The sequence below is a fragment of the Labeo rohita genome, chromosome 6 (assembly GCF_022985175.1).
Source record: "Labeo rohita strain BAU-BD-2019 chromosome 6, IGBB_LRoh.1.0, whole genome shotgun sequence".
In the NCBI taxonomy this organism is placed as follows: Eukaryota; Metazoa; Chordata; class Actinopteri; order Cypriniformes; family Cyprinidae; genus Labeo; species Labeo rohita.
In genome coordinates, this window is record NC_066874.1 from 19289579 (window position 1) to 19307734 (window position 18156).

The 18156-nt window shown below is 36.0% G+C and overlaps 1 protein-coding gene across 2 annotated transcripts in view; it reads left to right on the forward strand.

Moving 5' to 3' along the window:
- wwc3 (WWC family member 3) overlaps positions 1–18156 on the forward strand; it is a 60845-nt gene that overhangs the window by 11568 nt on the left and 31121 nt on the right. For both annotated transcript variants that reach the window (XM_051113508.1, XM_051113509.1), the window contains exons 2-4: positions 11331–11440; positions 13877–14080; positions 16075–16151. In XM_051113508.1, the coding sequence (XP_050969465.1) occupies positions 11331–11440; positions 13877–14080; positions 16075–16151 (391 nt within the window). The remainder of the gene's footprint in view (positions 1–11330; positions 11441–13876; positions 14081–16074; positions 16152–18156) is intronic.

The following is an 18156-nucleotide window of genomic DNA, read 5'->3' on the forward strand; positions in this document are numbered from 1 at the left end:
TTTGATTTCAGAATAGTGTGTTCAGAATAACGGCCAAGACTTGTTTAGTTCTAAAGCCAAATGATTTCCTCTTGTAGACTGATTTAGTAACTAGCTGGATGTTTAAAATGTGATTTTAAGTGGTTGAATTTTCATGAGTACTCCAGTTTGTGCTACATAAATGGCCTTGACATCCATTCTCCGTTTGGTTAAAATGTTGGGACAAATTGCATTGCTCAGAGTGTATTTGAGAAATTCCCAAGTCTTAAAATAACCCATGGCCCCGTAACTCTTTTTCTTTCTGCCGATGACGGGTTTTGGGATTCAGCCCGCTAAACACTCCGAGACCTCTCCTTCTGGCAGAGCTGCTTTCCTCTCTGGAAGAAAAGGCGTGGTATGGGAAGATTAGCTCTCTCAGAGCACAGAGGGTCTCTCAGGAACTGAAACAAAACACTCGCTTGAGAAACTTGCAAGTAACTTCAGTGCTGAATTGAGACTGAGGGACGAAGCATTATGATGAATGTTCTCTGCCAGTGTATAAAACATTTAGCATACCGTTGTTGAGGCCTGTGCTTTTGTTGGTGGCATGTCTAGGGCATGACAAAATATCAGGACTCAAAGTAGATGGCGAAAATGTTCATATGTTGTGCAGTGGAGTTAGCAATGGTGTATATTCATGACTTCAGTGATTCATGCAGGTGATTCAATATGAAAAATGTATGTGTATGCAGATTTCAGAGCTCAGCTTTTGAGATCTGGCGTTCTTTTGTTTTTGAAAGCACTGCAGAAAGAGGAAACTGACCCGAGGTTCCTGGTGAGAATGTGGGGTGGTCCTATTTCCTGTCAGAGGTCCACGTCTCACATTATGTCCAGTGTTACTGTTTGTGTGAGAATCTCTACTACATGGGGCATGTTTTTCTTCTGTCCTTGGTAGAGAGAGTTAAACCTAGCAGGAGACCTGCTGTAAAGCTGTAGTTCGGGTTTAGGAAATGGACATCATGCTTGTGTATGTGCTGTTTCCTGCTGTGCTGTATTGTGGGAAATGAGTTGCCTGGTGTATAGAGGCCTTAAAGACTAGCCATTTAAAGGTGGTGCTCTGAACTGTTTACAATCTTTGATTGTGAATATTTAGTTGTATCTGAAATTACTAGCTGGATAACATATTTATTATTATTATAAATAATATTTGTTTAACACATAGGCTAACTTCTACAAGGCTCTATCTGTATGTGTAAAGCTGTTTTACATGGTATGCAGTAGGGATGTTTATTTTGGTATTCAAGTAATCTGTTGATTATTTTGCTGATTAATCGAGTAATCAGATAATTATAATAATTTTTGTGAACAATAACATTTAAAATGACTTAAAATACATATATAATAGCAGTGAGGCAATGACAATCAGTTCAACAAGCAAGTAATCATACGGTTTTATTGGACAAAACTGTTAAAATACAATAGAGCTAATCTGCATCATAACAAATGCCTGCAGAGGGAGCCAACAGCCTGATGATTGTTTTTACACTTTACTGTGCGGTCTAATCCATGTTTAATATTAACTCAACAATTAATTCAAATGTCCACTTAATCTTTAATATTTGGCCATTTCTTTATGATAGAAAAGGAATCGTTGCAGCCCTAGTATGCAGTAACGAGGAGTTCTCAGTTCATAGAGGAATTGAGGCGACCATTTATAATAAGTTCTTGCGCTTATACTCATATGTTTTTTTTTTTCTCTCAAGAAAATAATACATGGAGAGACAGCATGCAAGCTGAAATAGATTTCATTGACCACACATGGTTGTGCTGCTTAATATTTTTTTTAAAAAAATTATGCATTTTTCAGAGATCTTTAAATAGAAATATTAAAAGTGCAAATAAAAGTATTTATTTTAGGAAAAAAAAATGACCCGAAACCTTTGAATGGTAATGTAAATGCCATTTTATATTGTTTAATTTAGTTCGAATTTAGTTTAGTATCACAACGCCTGTTGTGTCATAATCACAAGCTAAATTTGCCGTCTGTTGTGTACTGTAGAAAATGTCCTAAACAAAGTATTTTGAACTGAGGGCATATAATCAGCAGTTTCAACCTTCTCTTTGATGCACCCCATGGCCACAAGTACTGTCACATTCAGAACTTTGAGAAACCAAACATCTGCTGATACGCAATGAATTTTCACATGACTTGGTGAATAGCTCAGTAACTCTGCTCTTTTGCTGTGTCTTTGACATGTTTTCCGTATGTTTATACTGTTTTTAAAGAAGGAGTTCCCAGCTCTTCTGATATGCTTGGGTATATTTCAGCTCCTCTCAGATGAATGTCTATTGGAACTTGTTTTCGCACACATTGTGTCATCTGCCTTCTCATGGTTACTAATATAATTCCCCTTCTAAATTTATTTCTGTTTGCTTTCTCTTTTTGTTTCAGTATTTTTTGTTTAAAGGGGGAATTACTGCTGGCAAGATGGGCTTTTAATGATACTTGGCTGTCCATGCAGTAGAAACTTTTTATTTATTTATTTATTTTTTTGAATTGGTGTTACATGACTAGAGAAAACAGAAAAGGGCTGTGGAGTTCCCTTATGCCAAAATCTAATACCTGTGATGCACTTTTGATTTTGGTACCTCCCCTTTGTCTATCCCACTACCAAAAGTGCAATAATATTTGGAATGCACAAATATGGAAGTTCATCTGTAGTTTTAACAAAAGCCTGAAAGCTGTAAAAACCAATCAGGCTTTTGTTGAAGGAGACATTGGATGCAAAATTCACTTTTACATGGTGTTTGTATATAAATGTGTCTTAGCAGTGTTTGGACACAACCAATGATAGAAATCAATTCCCCCCTTTTTTTTTAATCCCCAAAAAAACCTAAACACTCTCAATTTTTAAGACATTTTGATTTTCTGAGCAGTATGGCATCTACTGCTGAGGACCCCCCCCCCCCACAAACGCTGACTGTCCTGTATTAACATATTTATGCCCTCAGCCAGTTGTAAGCTGTCCGCCATTTTCTCCGCAATTGGCAGCTGTAGCGACGTCTCGTAAGCAATGCAGGTGTTTTGTAGTTGGATGTAAATGTGAACATAAGCGTATGAGTCTTCATTTTCTCCTGACATCAGAGCCACCGAGGACGCAGTGTATTGGTTTTGTTTTTGATGGTAACATGCCACCAAATACAGCAGTACACTGTAAAAAATAAAAAACAATTTGTTGAGTCAGCTTAAAATTATTTGTTACCCTGCTGCCTTAAAATTAGTTCAAATTAAAAGTTCAGTCAACTAAAATAAGTTTAGTCAACTTGAAATGTTAATTTGTACTAAGTAATAACTTAGATATTTGTGTTTGCTAAACTTAACAGATGGGTAAGTAACCCAGCTGCCTTAAAATTTTAAGTTGATTCAACACAAATATCTAAGTTGTCACTTAGTATAATTTAACATTTCAAGTTCAATACACTTTTTTTGAGTTGACTGAACTTAAAATTTTAAGGCAGCCAGGTTACAAATTATTTTAAGTTGACTCAGCAAATTGTTTTTTTTACAGTGTAGCTGATTATCATTTAAAGAGACACTGAACAGAAACAGGTCACTGTGAACAGAGCAGTTTTTGACTATTAAAAAGGTGTCTTTACACGACCATTAAGGAATTTTAACCAACATTTTATTCTTTTTAAAGAATTATACCAATTTGTGGAAAATTGGCATTCAATGTCCCCTTTAAAACTACAGATTTTTAAAACTTCCACATTTTTGTTGTTTCTCATTCCTTACAAATTGTGATGTGTGTAATTTTGTTTGACGTTAAAATACTTTTGGACTTTGTGGACTTTCCACGCTGAATGTCAAGAGACGACTATAAACAAACCATTTGTTTGTTGACCTCTAAGGACAAGTGTGCACTGCAAGACTCAAGCTTGTCATCTTTGTTGTTTGTGGTCTCATTATGGTGCTCCTTTTTTTTGTAAATAGTTTGTTTGAATGATTTTTTTCTTGGTAGTCTTGTGCCAAAGGATACACTTGAGCCATGTCCAGAAAACTGTCCTCAGTCTCTTTTGAACCTGCCATTAAAGGAGAAGTCCATTTCCAGAACAACAATTTACAAATAATTTACTCACCCCCTTGTCATCCATGTTCATGTCTTTCTGTCTTCAGTCGTAAAGAAATGATGGTTTTTGAGGAAAGAATTTCCTCAATTTAAATGCAGCTTCAAAGGGCTCTAAACGATCCCAGCCGAGAAAGAAGGGTCTAATCTAGCGAAACAATTGGTCATTTTTTTCATAAAAGAAAAATGTGCATACTTTTTAAGCACAAAAGCTTGTGTAGCACAGGCTCTGGGATGCACGTTCACGAATTAGTGATGGGTCGTTCTTGAAAGATTTGTTCATTTTGAACAAATCTTTAATGTGACTCGGGAAGAACGAGTTGTCTCAGGGAGTGATTCGTTCAATCACGCATGCGCAACATCCTGTTAGGTTCTGTACTGGAATTAGTTCACCTGTTTCGAGTCTTCGGGTTTTTTGAGTCGTTCGTTCATCCTATGGGGCTGTCATGTGATGAACGAACGACTCAAACCCAAAGACTCGGGAGATGAACTAATCAATTCTTTTTCCAGCTCACATTGGTTGAGCTTATGAGGCTGTCACGTTATGAATGAATGACTCAAACCCGAAAACTCAGATAAGAGGTGAGGTGAGCTAATCATAGACTAAAGACCCAGGTAAACAATGAATTAATCTTTTCTGTTACTTATAGCATTATAGTTTTGTCTTGTTTGTAGTGTGATCAACGTTTGTGTAAGCAGTAGATGTGTTAGGGAAGTAACACGTAACATTTTAATTATATTTTGCTAAAATGAACGAAATGACTCTAAGAAAGATTCATTTGTTTGCTGAACGAGACTCAAAGGTTGGTAAAATGATCCGAACTTCCCATCACTACTACGAATCATGTCTAAGTTCATCGTCTGTGTACTCCGGCTAAAAAAGGTAGAGTATGGCGAAAAACTCTGTGTAATTTTCTCCTAGAACTTCAGAATCGTCCAACATCGCTGTACCTTTTTCTTTGTAAACAGCGTTTGACTTACTTGCATTTTCTTAGTCTTTGTGCATTCGCTTTGTAAACACTGGGTCTGTAGTTTGACCTTTCGACGTGATTCAATAGTATGTAGCGTCGTGAACGTGCATCCCAGAGCCTGTGCTACACAAGCTTTTGTGCTTAAAAAGTATAAAAAATATTATTTTCTGAAAAAAATGACTGATCGTTTCGCTAGATAAGCCCCTTTTTCCTCGGCTGGGATCGTTTAGAGTCTTTTGAAGCCACATTTAAACTACATTTTGGAAGTTCAAAATCGGGGCACCAATTAAGTCCATTATATGAAGAAAAATCCTGAAATGCTTTCCTCAAAAACTATAATTTCTTTATGACTGAAGACAGAAAGACATGAATATCTTGGATGACAAGGGGATGAGTAAATCATCTGTCAGTTTTTGTTCTGGAAGTAAACTTCTCCTTTAACATGCGTTTAGTTTTGTATCTGAATAGTATCTGGATCATTTTAAACATTTACGCATTACGTGAAAGGGTAGCTAAAAAATAATCGTCATATACCGAGTTTTAAAACATTAATTTGAATTTCTTTTTGCCATTTCTAACACATCCTTTATTTACAGCCGCTTCAGTATTAACAATGTTAATAGGTGTTAGAATGGAAGATATGTTAAGAAAAAACTTTAAAACGGTTTACTTTGTAGTTGTGTAATGTTGTGAAATAATAAGATTTCTATTTAAGTGCATTAAAGTCTTCATTACATCTGATCTGTCCTAGACCACCTTGAAAAGTGACTTCAGTGACAATGTGTCTTGTATGCACTTACACTTAGCTATTGTGGTCAGATGCTATCTGATCGTGATCTGATCGCCTGAAATGCCTATTAATGCCAGATGTAAAGAACCCATAGAGATTTGGTGAAAAGTGTTTTTTAACTTGGGCCAGAAGCACCCTAGCAACCTAAAACATCCAACACTGGCAAAAACCACTGACAATTTCTTCAGGCGTAATTTATGCCGTTCTGATTTGTGCAAAAAATACATATTTCTTCTTAAGTAGTCTTAAGAATCATGTCAAATGGTGACTCAGAGCAAGCACAGATTAGTTTAACAGATTAACAAGCACAGATCTTCCTTAATGAACCGAGTTCACTGCATTTAAAGTCCCTTCAAACAATACTTTATAACCCTACTAACAAACCCATTCATCTCCGTCTTTCAAAGCGCTGAGATAACAGCACTGCTTTCTGGGCTTTATTCCAGGGTTGACATAGTTGTTACAGTAAGGATTTGATGGGAGAATAAAGAGATTTTTGAAATTTGATGATATGTGACCCTGGACCACAAAACCAGTCTTATGTTGCACTGGTATATTTGTAGCAATAGCCAAAAATACGTTGGATGGGTCAAATTTATAGATTTTTCTTTTATGCCAAAACTCAGTATATTAAGTAAAGATCATGTTCCATGAAGATATTTTGTAAATTTCCCACCGTAAATATATCAAAACATCATTTTTGATTAGTAATGTGCATTACTAAGAACTTCATTGGACAACTTTAAAGGCAATTTTCTCTGAATTTAGATTTTTTTTTTTTTTTTTTTTTTTTTTTTTTTGCACCATCAGATTTCAGATTTTCAAATAGCTGTATCTCGGCCAAATATTGTCCTTTCCTAACAAACCATACAACAACAGAAAGCTGATTTATTCAGCTTTCAGATGATTTATAAATCTCAATTTCGAAATTTACACTTATGACTGGTTTTGTGGTCCAGTGTGACATAAAATTGCCACAGTGCTTGTGTTTTCTCTTGTATCAGCTATATGTTTGTACTGGCTTGTGTTGGAACCGGTATGATCAAACAGACCTTTGTGTGTGTGTTATTTTAAGACATTGACAAATGTGCCTCAGCTTCTGTAGTGTCCTGTGTATATTTGTTTTTTATTATTTTTCTTTTGTCTTTTTTTTGTCCTTTGGATTTGAATCGTAAAAGAATTTCAGTAAAGCTGACATTTTTATAGCCATTTAAATGACTACATAGATTGTTTCTTAATTTACATATAAATAAAAACATACTGTGACATACTGAACTTTAAAGGCATTTAATCCAATTTTTTTTTTTTTTGTGGCTGAATGGAATGTGTTGCATGAATGCCATGTGTAGAGGGGTCCAAAAGCTGTTGCCAGACTAGTCTAGCATAACCGGACCTTTGAATAAATGGCACAAGGTCTGGTCCCCATGTCAACTTTTTCTGGTCAAGAACATGTCCATGTTGACTGGGCATGAACATAATTTATTGATTTATTGATCATCTCTGCCTTAATTAACATGCTGACAGCATATTCATATGGGTATCTATGGCCGTTCGTATCATATCACACACAGTTTTTTGGAGCATTCCAGAATGTTAACATAAAAATCATGTCTTGACATTTGCGCCTCTCTTGTTGGTCTAAAGATTGCATTAAAATCGCAGGGATTGCATCACTATGCTGACATCATTGGGATTTTGAGACTAAGTAATTCCACCTCTCGGTGCTGAAAACTGCTAAATGCTAAACACTTTTTCACATTAAAACATGTCATTCTTGTAAAGTGCATGTTCTCATGTTGGACCATTGTCAACTTGTCATTCATTTTTTTTTTTTTTTTTTTTTTTTTCCTTGCAGTGAAATCCCAAAAAAAATGTAGAGGGGTAATACAAATGTATTTATTTGGTTGTTGGTTTGTTTAACCAAAGGCTGCTAGCAGTGCTTGGTACATGTAGTCTGAATTACATACTGTAGTCTGAGATTACATTACATTACGTTAAATTACATTTTAAAATATAGCTGCAAGCAGTGATTTCCGGGGTTCAAGTGCTTTAAGGAATTGCAAAAAAAAAATTGTAGCAAGCCTGTAACCACCTAAATCAATGAAAAAAAGTTTTTGGCAAATCCAGGTAATTTACCATAGAAATATTGTGTTTTTTAACGTTTATGACTGTTATAGCATCAGCTGTGGTCCGATCTCATTAAACCTTTGCATGTTTGTTTAGAATCACCTGCCGTTTGTGCTCAGCAGGTTTTGTGAAGTTTTGAGTTTTCCTTTAGGCTTTATAGGATTTTGGGTCAGTTTGGACAGGCTCCTTTTCTAAATGAGCCCATTGTAGCTTCCCAATGGGTAAATTTCAACATTTTTTGATAATTATTGACCTGGAGAGAAAACCTGGAGAATTGTTCTGTAGTGTTTTTTTCCAGGTTGAGTGAAAAACCTAGTTATAGAATTATTTCGCAAAAGTAGTTTTTATTTCTTTTATCTTCCTGATTGTTTAAGAAATTATTTGATTGACAGCAGTGGTTCTAGAGGCAAAGTTGTCCAGAATGAGGAGTTCTAGCATGTGATACGAATATTGCATGAATGTGCAAAAAAACATGCAATGTAAAATCTTTTATGGCCTGGAAAAATGCGACATCCACCCGCCCAGTGGTTGATTTATTTCAAATTTCTCATAGAGCTTTGGGGCCGTGAGTCAAAAAGGCCCAACGGGATATGCAAATGTTCTTATAGACACCGTGCACAGTGATTTTCATGTTGATGGGGCAAACGGTTGTGTAGGTGCAGCCATTTTTATGTTTTGCCTCCTCTTATAGCCACCAAGTGGCCAAGCCCTGCGACTTTTATCCTGTGAACTCAGACTGAGCTCTTACGGAAGTATTCTGAGTTTTGCGTTCAGGACTCCGTTTAGGAGTTATAGGGATTTGACTGAAAAGTGGCCGTCCTTTTGAGGCAGTGAGTCGAAAGTTCAACTTTTTTTTTTTTTTTTTTTTTTGATAATTATTGATATTCACCCTCCAGAGAATCTTTCTGCACTGGTTTGGTTCAAATCGGGCAAAAAAAACTAGGACTAGTTCGCAAAAGTAGGTTTTTAAAAAATTCCAAAATACCTGAAGATTTCGCCAGGCACACGATCGAACATTTAATCGCTGTAGCACCCCCATTAGGCCAATTAGGGAAAGCCTTGTGACGTTTTCGACGGTGATTGTTGATTCTTGGCCGTTCTAACAATTACAATGGGAATTCAGCACTACACGCTTGAACCCCTAAATACTTGGAATCAGACTACAGTTATTTTGAATCTATGTGATAAATGAGTTAGGTCGAAAGTAATCTAAAAGTAATCCAAAAGTAGTCTGATTGTATTACCTAAAATGTGTAATATAATGAATTATGTTACAAACTACAATTTTTGTCATGTAATTTGGAATCAGGACTACAATTTGTATCTACCCAGCTCTGGATTCTAGTTATGTGCTAAACTGCCCTAGAAATTGAGGAAAGCTATTAACGTCACTAATTATGATGGTGTGCCGAAAATGTGTTAATGATGGTAATTTCAAGAGGTCATGGAATCTCAACATTCCTCACTGGTCCCCTCCTCTCATATTTCACATGCCTCCATCGCATACAGATTTTAAGTCCACACAGCCAGTCTGTAATATGTCTCAAAATCGTCAAAATGTTTTGAAAGTGAAGCACATTTACTTGATTAAGTGTCTTGATTTTCAGTAACTGAGGCCATTTTTGTGAGCCTCCTTCCCGGAAACGAACACCATCAGAACATTTAGAAAAGCCATGCACGACATTTCCGATTAAAATCCATTTGAAGTTTGACGGTTATTAATTTGGAGTAATTTTAAAAGATTTTTGGAATTAAGGGCTTATTTTACTAACTGTTTGCAGGTTCCACAGCTTCCCTGGAATTCTTTTCATAACCCTGCTGTTATCTGACACAGACGAAGAGAAGGGTCAAAGCACACAGACAGTCCTACCGCGCACCTCAGGGCAAACAGGGGTTAAGTGTTTAGCTCAAGGGCACAGTGACAGGGATTTGAACCTGGAATCCTTCTGTGCTTTAAAGCTCTTCCCAACATGACACCAACCAATGAGGGAAAATGTGATGGAAAAAAACTATAAAGATCTTTGATTGAAAACCGATGCAACTCTTAACAACACAAAAAGGAAGTTAAAATCCTCCAGGATGTGTTTCGATACGCAAGGCGTTATTCATCTCAACTAAATTCAACCCGATCATGTTACCCCACCGATCAAAATGTACCATGGTACTACTATGGTTTATGGCAATGGTGTTTTATTTAAATACCCTTCAATACTAAAAAGCATGGTACATGAACATAGTGGTATTTCAGTACTTAGTGCCTTATGAAATTGTTTCATTTTTCTTCCAAATTCAGTTTTTTTTCTTTCTTTTCCAAGTTCCCTTTTTTTTTTTTTTTTTTTTTTTTTTAACATTTACGTTTCATTAAACTCTTTAGTTTAAACTTTTTAGTGTTTAAATTACATTTGAGTAATCAAAAACATGTCTTATAAATTATACTCATGAAACTTTTAATACATTTTTAAATTGTATAACATTATATAATTGTATAACAAAATATTACAACTAAAAATGACATTATTAAAGCCTAATGAAATCAGTTTTATTTTTTTCCCCCCAAATTCCGGTTTTATTTTTCTCAGATTCAGAGTTTTCTGTTTCAGTTGTTTAATTACATTTTATTAAAAAAAAACATGTCATATGTTTTATTTAATTTTTATTTCAGATTTTTTCTGGATTTATGATTTAAAATCAAACACTAGAACACGTGTCCTATCTGGCTGAGGTTAACCTAAAACTAGTCTAATTTTTCAGTGCCAAAATTTTTCAACATTGACAGTTCAAAGGGATACATTATTTCAATAAGATATTTGAAGAGAGTGATTTGTTTCAGAGCTTTACATTGATGTGGTTCATTAAAAGTGTGAAAAGTGATTTGTGCAGTATCCAGTGTCCTGGTTGTGTTTGTGGGCCGTAGGGCAGGCCTGCTTTCTGCTGTGTGGAATGTGTTTATGGGCCGTCTCTTCCTGCAGTGCCTATATTACACACATTTTTGACCTGGGGTGAGGAGATCAGTAGCTGTTGACTGACTGAACACACATTCATTAGCGATCTCAAGGAATGCTCCAGATTCTTCAAATGTCCGCACAGCTTTGTTTGGCCCGATGCGAGTCTTTCTACAAAATAGTTTTTTGCACACATGCTTTTAGAAAGCCAGAAATACACAAGGCATATCACGCAGTGATGTGAAAAGTAGCGAAAGTAGCTCAGTTGTTATAACACCTCAACTCTGTTGTGTTTAGTTTAATGTGTTGTTTTTTGTCACTGGCCTGTTATGGGCAAGTTGTCCAAAATATTTCTGTACAGCACAGATTTTAGGTGTTTTCAAAGCTCATGTTCGTTCTGTCTGTATTCCTGTAGGATTACCAAGCCCCTGACCTTTGCCGACTGTGTGGGGGATGAGCTTCCTCTGGGCTGGGAGGTGGTGTATGACCAGCAGGTGGGCGTCTACTACATCGACCACATCAATAGTAAGTTCAGCTTTCTGATTTTGTTTTTAAATGTCATATTTTACACAGTTCTGTTAAACTAGAACTCTCAATAAGTTTAATTAATTACATAATAGGCTGAATAATTAAACGTTTAGCCAATTATCACCTAAAACTATATTTGCTGAGAAAATCACCCAAATGAAAAACAGGATTTGATTAAAAACATTAAGAGCAGAATTTGCCTTTTTACTATTTGGGGGCTTCAGAAGTGGATAAATAAATGGAAAATAACCCAAATTTGCCATGTATCTAATTTGAAAACTTTTTATCAAAAAATAATAATAATAATAATAATAAGTGAGTGCATTATTTGAGACACTACTATGATGCAGCATGTGTAACCATGGTACAGTGTCTAAAAATCGTGGTAGTACCACTGTACTTTTTTGTGTATGCTGTTCTATCATTCTGTCTATCAATATGTCCTGTCTGTTGTTCTTTCTGTCTGTCTATTTGTCATTCTGTCTGTCACTCTGTCTATTGTTCTGTGTCTATGTTTTATGTCCATCATTCTGTCTGTCTTTCTATCATTTTGTCTGTCTCTGTCTGTCTATCTTTTTATTGTTCTGTATGCCTGTCGTTTTTTGTATCTGTTGTTTTATCTGTCCATAATTCTGTCTGTCTAACGTAGTGTCAGTCATCTGTCATTCTTTTATTCTGTATGTGTGTTTATTCATTCTATTTGTCATTCTATCATTCTGTATGTCTATTGTTCTGTCTGTTCTTCTGTATGTCTGTCTATCATTCTGTTTGTCTGTCTGTCGTTCTGTCTGTCGTTCTGTATGTCTGCCTATCATTCTGTCTGTTGTTCTGTATATCTGTCTATCGTTCTGTTTTTAATTCTGTCAGTTGTTCTATGTCTGTTTATCGTTCTGTCATTCTAGCATTCTCTTTTGTTCTGTATGTCTTTCTATTGTTCTGTCTATTGTTCTGTCTTTAATTCTGTCAATTGTTCTATGTCTGTTTATTGTTCTGTCTGTCATTCTACCGTTCTTTCATTCTATGTCTTTCTATTGTTCTGTCTATTGTTCTGTATGTCTATCATTCTGTCAGTTGTTCTATGTCTCTATTGATTCTGTCTGTTGTTCTGTATGTTTGTTCTTCTGTCTGTCATTCTATCGTTCTCTATTGGTCTTTGACTTTGTCTGTCTATCATTCTGTCAGTCGTTCTGTATGTTTGTTGTTCTGTCTTTCATTCTGTCAATTCTTCTGTCTGTTATATATCTGTCTATATTTGTCTTATCTGTCTATCATTCTGTTGTTCTTTTTTGTTTATTCATTCCGTCTTTCATTCTGTATGTCTATCATTCTGCCAGTCTGTCTGTATGTGTCTGTTGTTTGTCTGTCGTTCTGTCTGTTCTGTATGTTTATTCATTCTGTCTGTTATACTATCATTCTGTATGTCTGTCCATCGTTCTGTCTGTTCTTCTGTATGTATGTCAATTCATTCTGTCATTCTGTATGTCTGTCTATTCGTTCTGTCTATCATTCTGTCTGTCATTCTGTATGTCTGTCTATTGTTTTGTATGTTCTGTATGTCTGTCTATTGTTCTCTTTCATTCTGTCAATTGTTCTGTCTATCATTCCGTCATTCTATCTGTCGTTCTATGATTCGTTATATCATTCTGCCTATCTATTCATGATTGTCTATTGTTCTGTCAGTCGTTCTGTGTCTGTCTATCTTTCTGTCTTTCATTCTGTCAGTTGTTCTCTGTCTGTGTATTGTTCTGTCAGTCGTTCTACCATTCTTTCATTCTGTATGTCTTTCTAATCTGTATTCTATCGTTCTGTATGACAGTCTATCTTTCTGTCAGTTGTTCTGTGTCTGTCTAATTATTCTGTCTATTGTTCTGTATGTCTGTCTGTCATTCTGTCGTTCTCTGCCGTTTTGTGTCTTTCTGTTGTTCTGTCTATTGTTCTGTATGTCTGTCTGTCATTCTGTCGTTCTCTGCCGTTTTGTGTCTTTCTGTCGTTCTGTGTATTGTTCTGTATGTCTGTCTATCATTCTGTCTGTCAGTCTGTTCTGTCTTTCATTCTGTCAATTCTGCTGTCTGTCATATATCTGTCTATATTTGTGTTCTTTTTTGTTATGTATGCCTGTCAATCATTCTGTATGTCTGTCTAACATTCTGTCTATTCATTCTGTCTTTCGTGCTTTATGTCTGTCAGTTGCTTTGTCTGTCACTCTTCTCTGTCTAACATTCTTTCTGTCAATGTAATTTACCTTTTATATTAATATCGTTCTATCTAGTGAGTTGGGGAAATTAAAATAGTTCAGATTTAATTGATTTATCTGTATTAAGTTACTATCTTTTAGTGACATTTATGAAATTTGTGATTGTTGTTTATGGTTGTTTTTGGACTCTCTTGGGTGATGGATTTAACAATGTGGTTTGATGTTTTTCTCCCCCCCAGAGACGACCCAGATAGAGAACCCTCGCACACAATGGCGTCAGGAGCAGGAGCGCATGTTAAAAGAGTACCTGGTGGTGGCACAGGAGGCTCTCAACGCCAAGAAAGAGATGTATCAGATCAAACAGCAAAGACTGGAGCTGGCGCAGCAAGAGATGCAACTCTTCAACCAGCTCACTCAGGATGACAACCGTTCCATCACCAGCTGTGAGACACACATCACATCTCGCTTTAATCACACTCCTGCTCACATCACACACACTGCTGATTCAGCCATTTAGCATTGCGCCAGTCTATTAGTCATATTGTGTGAGGTTTCAATGAAGTCATTCTTACTCTAGGCTTTAGTTCAGTGTCACTCATTGGCTGCAATCTGTTCCTTTCCTCACTCGTACTTCCATGGCCTACTCCCTTCCTCCTCTAGTCCAGCTCACCCCTCCTTTTCCCTTCACCTTCCCCTCCCTTTCCTGTCACCATTCATCAGTTCTGCTCTTACTTCCTGTTTCTCACTAAAACATTTTGGCCTATTTATTCATACCCATCACTTACAGTAAATGTACATGGTTTTGATTTGCCTAGCAAATGTTTAAATGATAAAATATTAAGTGTATTATTATTTACGGTGTAGCCTTTAATGTTATAAATATTATACATATTAATATAATAAATATTATTAATGTTAAAGGAGCAGTTCACCCAATAATTTAAATTGTCATTTATTTACTACCCTGATAACACGCATACATCAGAGACGTCTATTTGACGTCTGCATTGACATCTGCAAGATGTATTTTTTGTTTGTGTTTACTCATCTGCAATACGTCAGTCAATCAGATGTCATATATAGACATTTATTAGATGTCTCTAAGATGTTTATGATTTAGGATGTATGTAAAACTGACATCTTGTAGACGTCTATCGGATGTTTGTACACAGCAGATGTTTTCCACATCAAGCGATCTTTAACAGATATCTCACAGACGTACATGTGCTATCTTGGTCTTATTTTATTCCAAATCTGTGAGTTTCTTTCTTCTGCTGAACACAAAAGACTATATTTTGAAAAACATAGGTAACCAAACAGTTGACGGTAGACGCTAAAAAAAATACTATGAAACTCATTGGCAACCATCACCAGTTTGGTTATATGAGGATGAGTAAATGATGACAGAATTTGCATTTTTGGATAAACCGTTTCTTTAAGTTTATCATGAAGCAATTTTTGTAGCAGTTTAAAAGAAAAACTATGCCGAACTGCTGAAAAAGGGTTTTCTTTTACAGATTTTTTTCTTTTAATGAGACTTTATTATTGTTTTTTTTTTTTCCTTTTTTTATTCTATGCTTCCCAAAAAACATTACAATAAATTTAAATTCATAATATCGATATTAGGGCTGTTAAACGATTCATCACGATTAAATAAATTAATCAAATACAAAATAAATGTTTGAGCTTGCCTAATATGTTAGTGTACTGTGTGTAATTATTATGTGTATATATAAATACACATACATGTATATATTTAAGAGAAATATGTTATGTACAAAACCTTTTTTATTTTTATATAATATACATTTTACAAATTTTAATAAATACATATACTTTTAAATATTTCATAAATATATACATGAATGTGTTTTTATTTATATATACATGGTAATCACACAAAGTACACACACATATTGGGCAAACTCAAATTTTTATTTTGTATGCGATTAATCGCGATTAATCGTTTGACAGCCCTACAATTAATTATATATTAATTCGATTTTTATGTGTTTTTAGTTACTAATAATTCTCCTTAAATGTAAAATATGACCCTAACCAAATGAAAGCAAAAATACCCTGCAGTTTTTGTTTTTTTTCTTTCTTTTTCACTTTTTTCTCACATTTTCCAGCCTTTTTTTTATATCCAGCTTTAGCAAAAAGTGTTTGTATCGGATCTACTATATCAGATGGTACTGAAAGACCACAGTGACCAATATGTAACCAATATAGTATATACATGGGTACAAATACACTATTAAAACAACATAACCATGGTACTGGTTGCCAGATGTACTGATTTCTTAGCTTGAGATTTGAATAGTTCTGACTGGTTTGGATTATATGACTTTTATATGCATAATACTGATGTACAGTCACTGACATCACATGAACGTAATGTGATTATGACTTTTTGACTCATTTTTCTCTCCCATAGCTCACTCTGGTTCCTCTTCAAATGCAAAATATGACCCTGACCAAATCAAAGCGGAAATCGCCTGTAGGCGTGAGCGGGTAGGTCATTATCCTCAGAGAACAATGCTTCATACGTCAGGCCCAAAGGGGGAGACCGGGGCCCCTCATGTGCTGTGTTGATTGTGTGTTTGTATGTGTGTGTTGAGGGGAGGTGGCTACCTTTAGGAAGAAGAGGCCTAGGTTTGGGTTCACTCCAGTGTTTCTCTAGGGCAGAGCTTGTTAGGCCTCTGTGAGCTAGTGCAGTACTACAGGAAGAGTCATTGTGTCAGAAAGCTGGCATGTGGATGATAAATACTAGCTCTAACTAAATCTGTCATATTAAAGGAATAGTTCACTCAGAGATAAAAATTCAAAAGTTGTTTTTTCATGTCTTGTTCCAAACCATATTATTTGTCTTTCATTGGAATACAGGAGGAGAAATTGAGATGAATATTTACACAGCTATTCATGTTTGATTCTCGCATTTCAATCTATTCCATACTCAAAGCTGTCATATGGGTTTAGAAGAAATACACAACGGTTCAAAAGTTTGAGGTCTGCAAGATGTTATTAAACGAACTCTATACAGTAAAAACAGTAATATTTTTTTTCTGTTTTAATATATTTGAAAATTGTATTATTCCTGTGATGGCAAATCTGAATTCTTACTGAATTGTTACTCCAGTCTTTAGTGTCACATGATCCTTCAGAAATCACTCTAATATGCTGATTTGGCACTCAGGAAACATTTCTTATTATTATCAATGTTGAAAACGGTTGTGCTGCCTAATATTTGTAATATTAATGTCTTAACTGTTGATTTTGACCAATTTGATGCAACTTTGCTGAGTAAAATTATTCAATTATTTAAATTTAACTTTGAAAATTTTCAATAATTCAACTTAAATTGTGAAACTCGTGTATTAAATAAATTCAGTGCACACCGACTGAAGTAGCTTAAGTCTTTGGTTCTTTTAATTGTGATGATTTAACAAAAACCCACCAATTCACTATCTCAACGAATTAGAATATGGCGACATGCCAATCCGCTAATCAACTCAAAACACCTGCAAAGGTTTCCTGAGCCTTCAAAATGGTCTCTCAGTTTGGTTCACTAGGCCACACAATCATGGCGAAGACTGCTGATCTGATAGTTGTCCAGAAGACAATCATTGACACCCTTCACAAGGAGGGTAAGCCACAAACATTCATTGCCAAAGAAGCTGGCTGTTCACAGAGTGCTGTATCCAAGCATGTTAACAGAAAGTTGAGTGGAAGAAAAAGATGCACAACCAACCGAGAGAAACGCAGCCTTGAGAGGCTTGTCAAGCAAAATCGATTCAAGAATTTGGGTGAACTTCACAAGGAATGGACTGAGGCTGGGGTCAAGAAATCAAGAGCCACCACACACAGACGTGTCAAGGAATTTGGCTACGGTTGTCGTATTCCTCTTGTTAAGCCACTCCTGAACCACAGACGACGTCAGAGGCGTCTTACCTGGGCTAAGGAGAAGAAGAAATGGACTGTTGCCCAGTGATCCAAAGTCCTCTTTTCAGATGAGAGCAAGTTTTGCATTTCATTTGGAAACCAAGGTCCTAGAGTCTGGAGGAAGAGTGGAGAAGCTCTTAGCCCAAGTTGCTTGAAGTCCAGTGTTAAGTTTCCACAGTCTGTGATGATTTGGGGTGCAATGTCATCTGCTGGTGTTGGTCCACTGTGTTTTTTGAAAACTAAAGTCACTGCACCCGTTTACCAAGAAATTTTAGAGCACTTCGTGCTGCCTTCTGCTGACCAGCTTTTTAAACATGCTGATTTTATTTTCCAGCAGAATTTGGCACCTGCCCACACTGCCAAAAGCACCAAAAGTTGGTTAAATGACCATGGTGTTGGTGTGCTTGACTGGCCAGCAAATTCACCAGGTCTGAACCCCATAGAGAATCTATGGGGTATCGTCAAGAGGAAAATTAGAAACAAGAGACCAAACAATGCAGATGAGCTTAAGGCCACTGTCAAAGAAACCTGGGGTTCCATACCAAGTCCGCAGTGCCACAGACTGATCACCTCCATG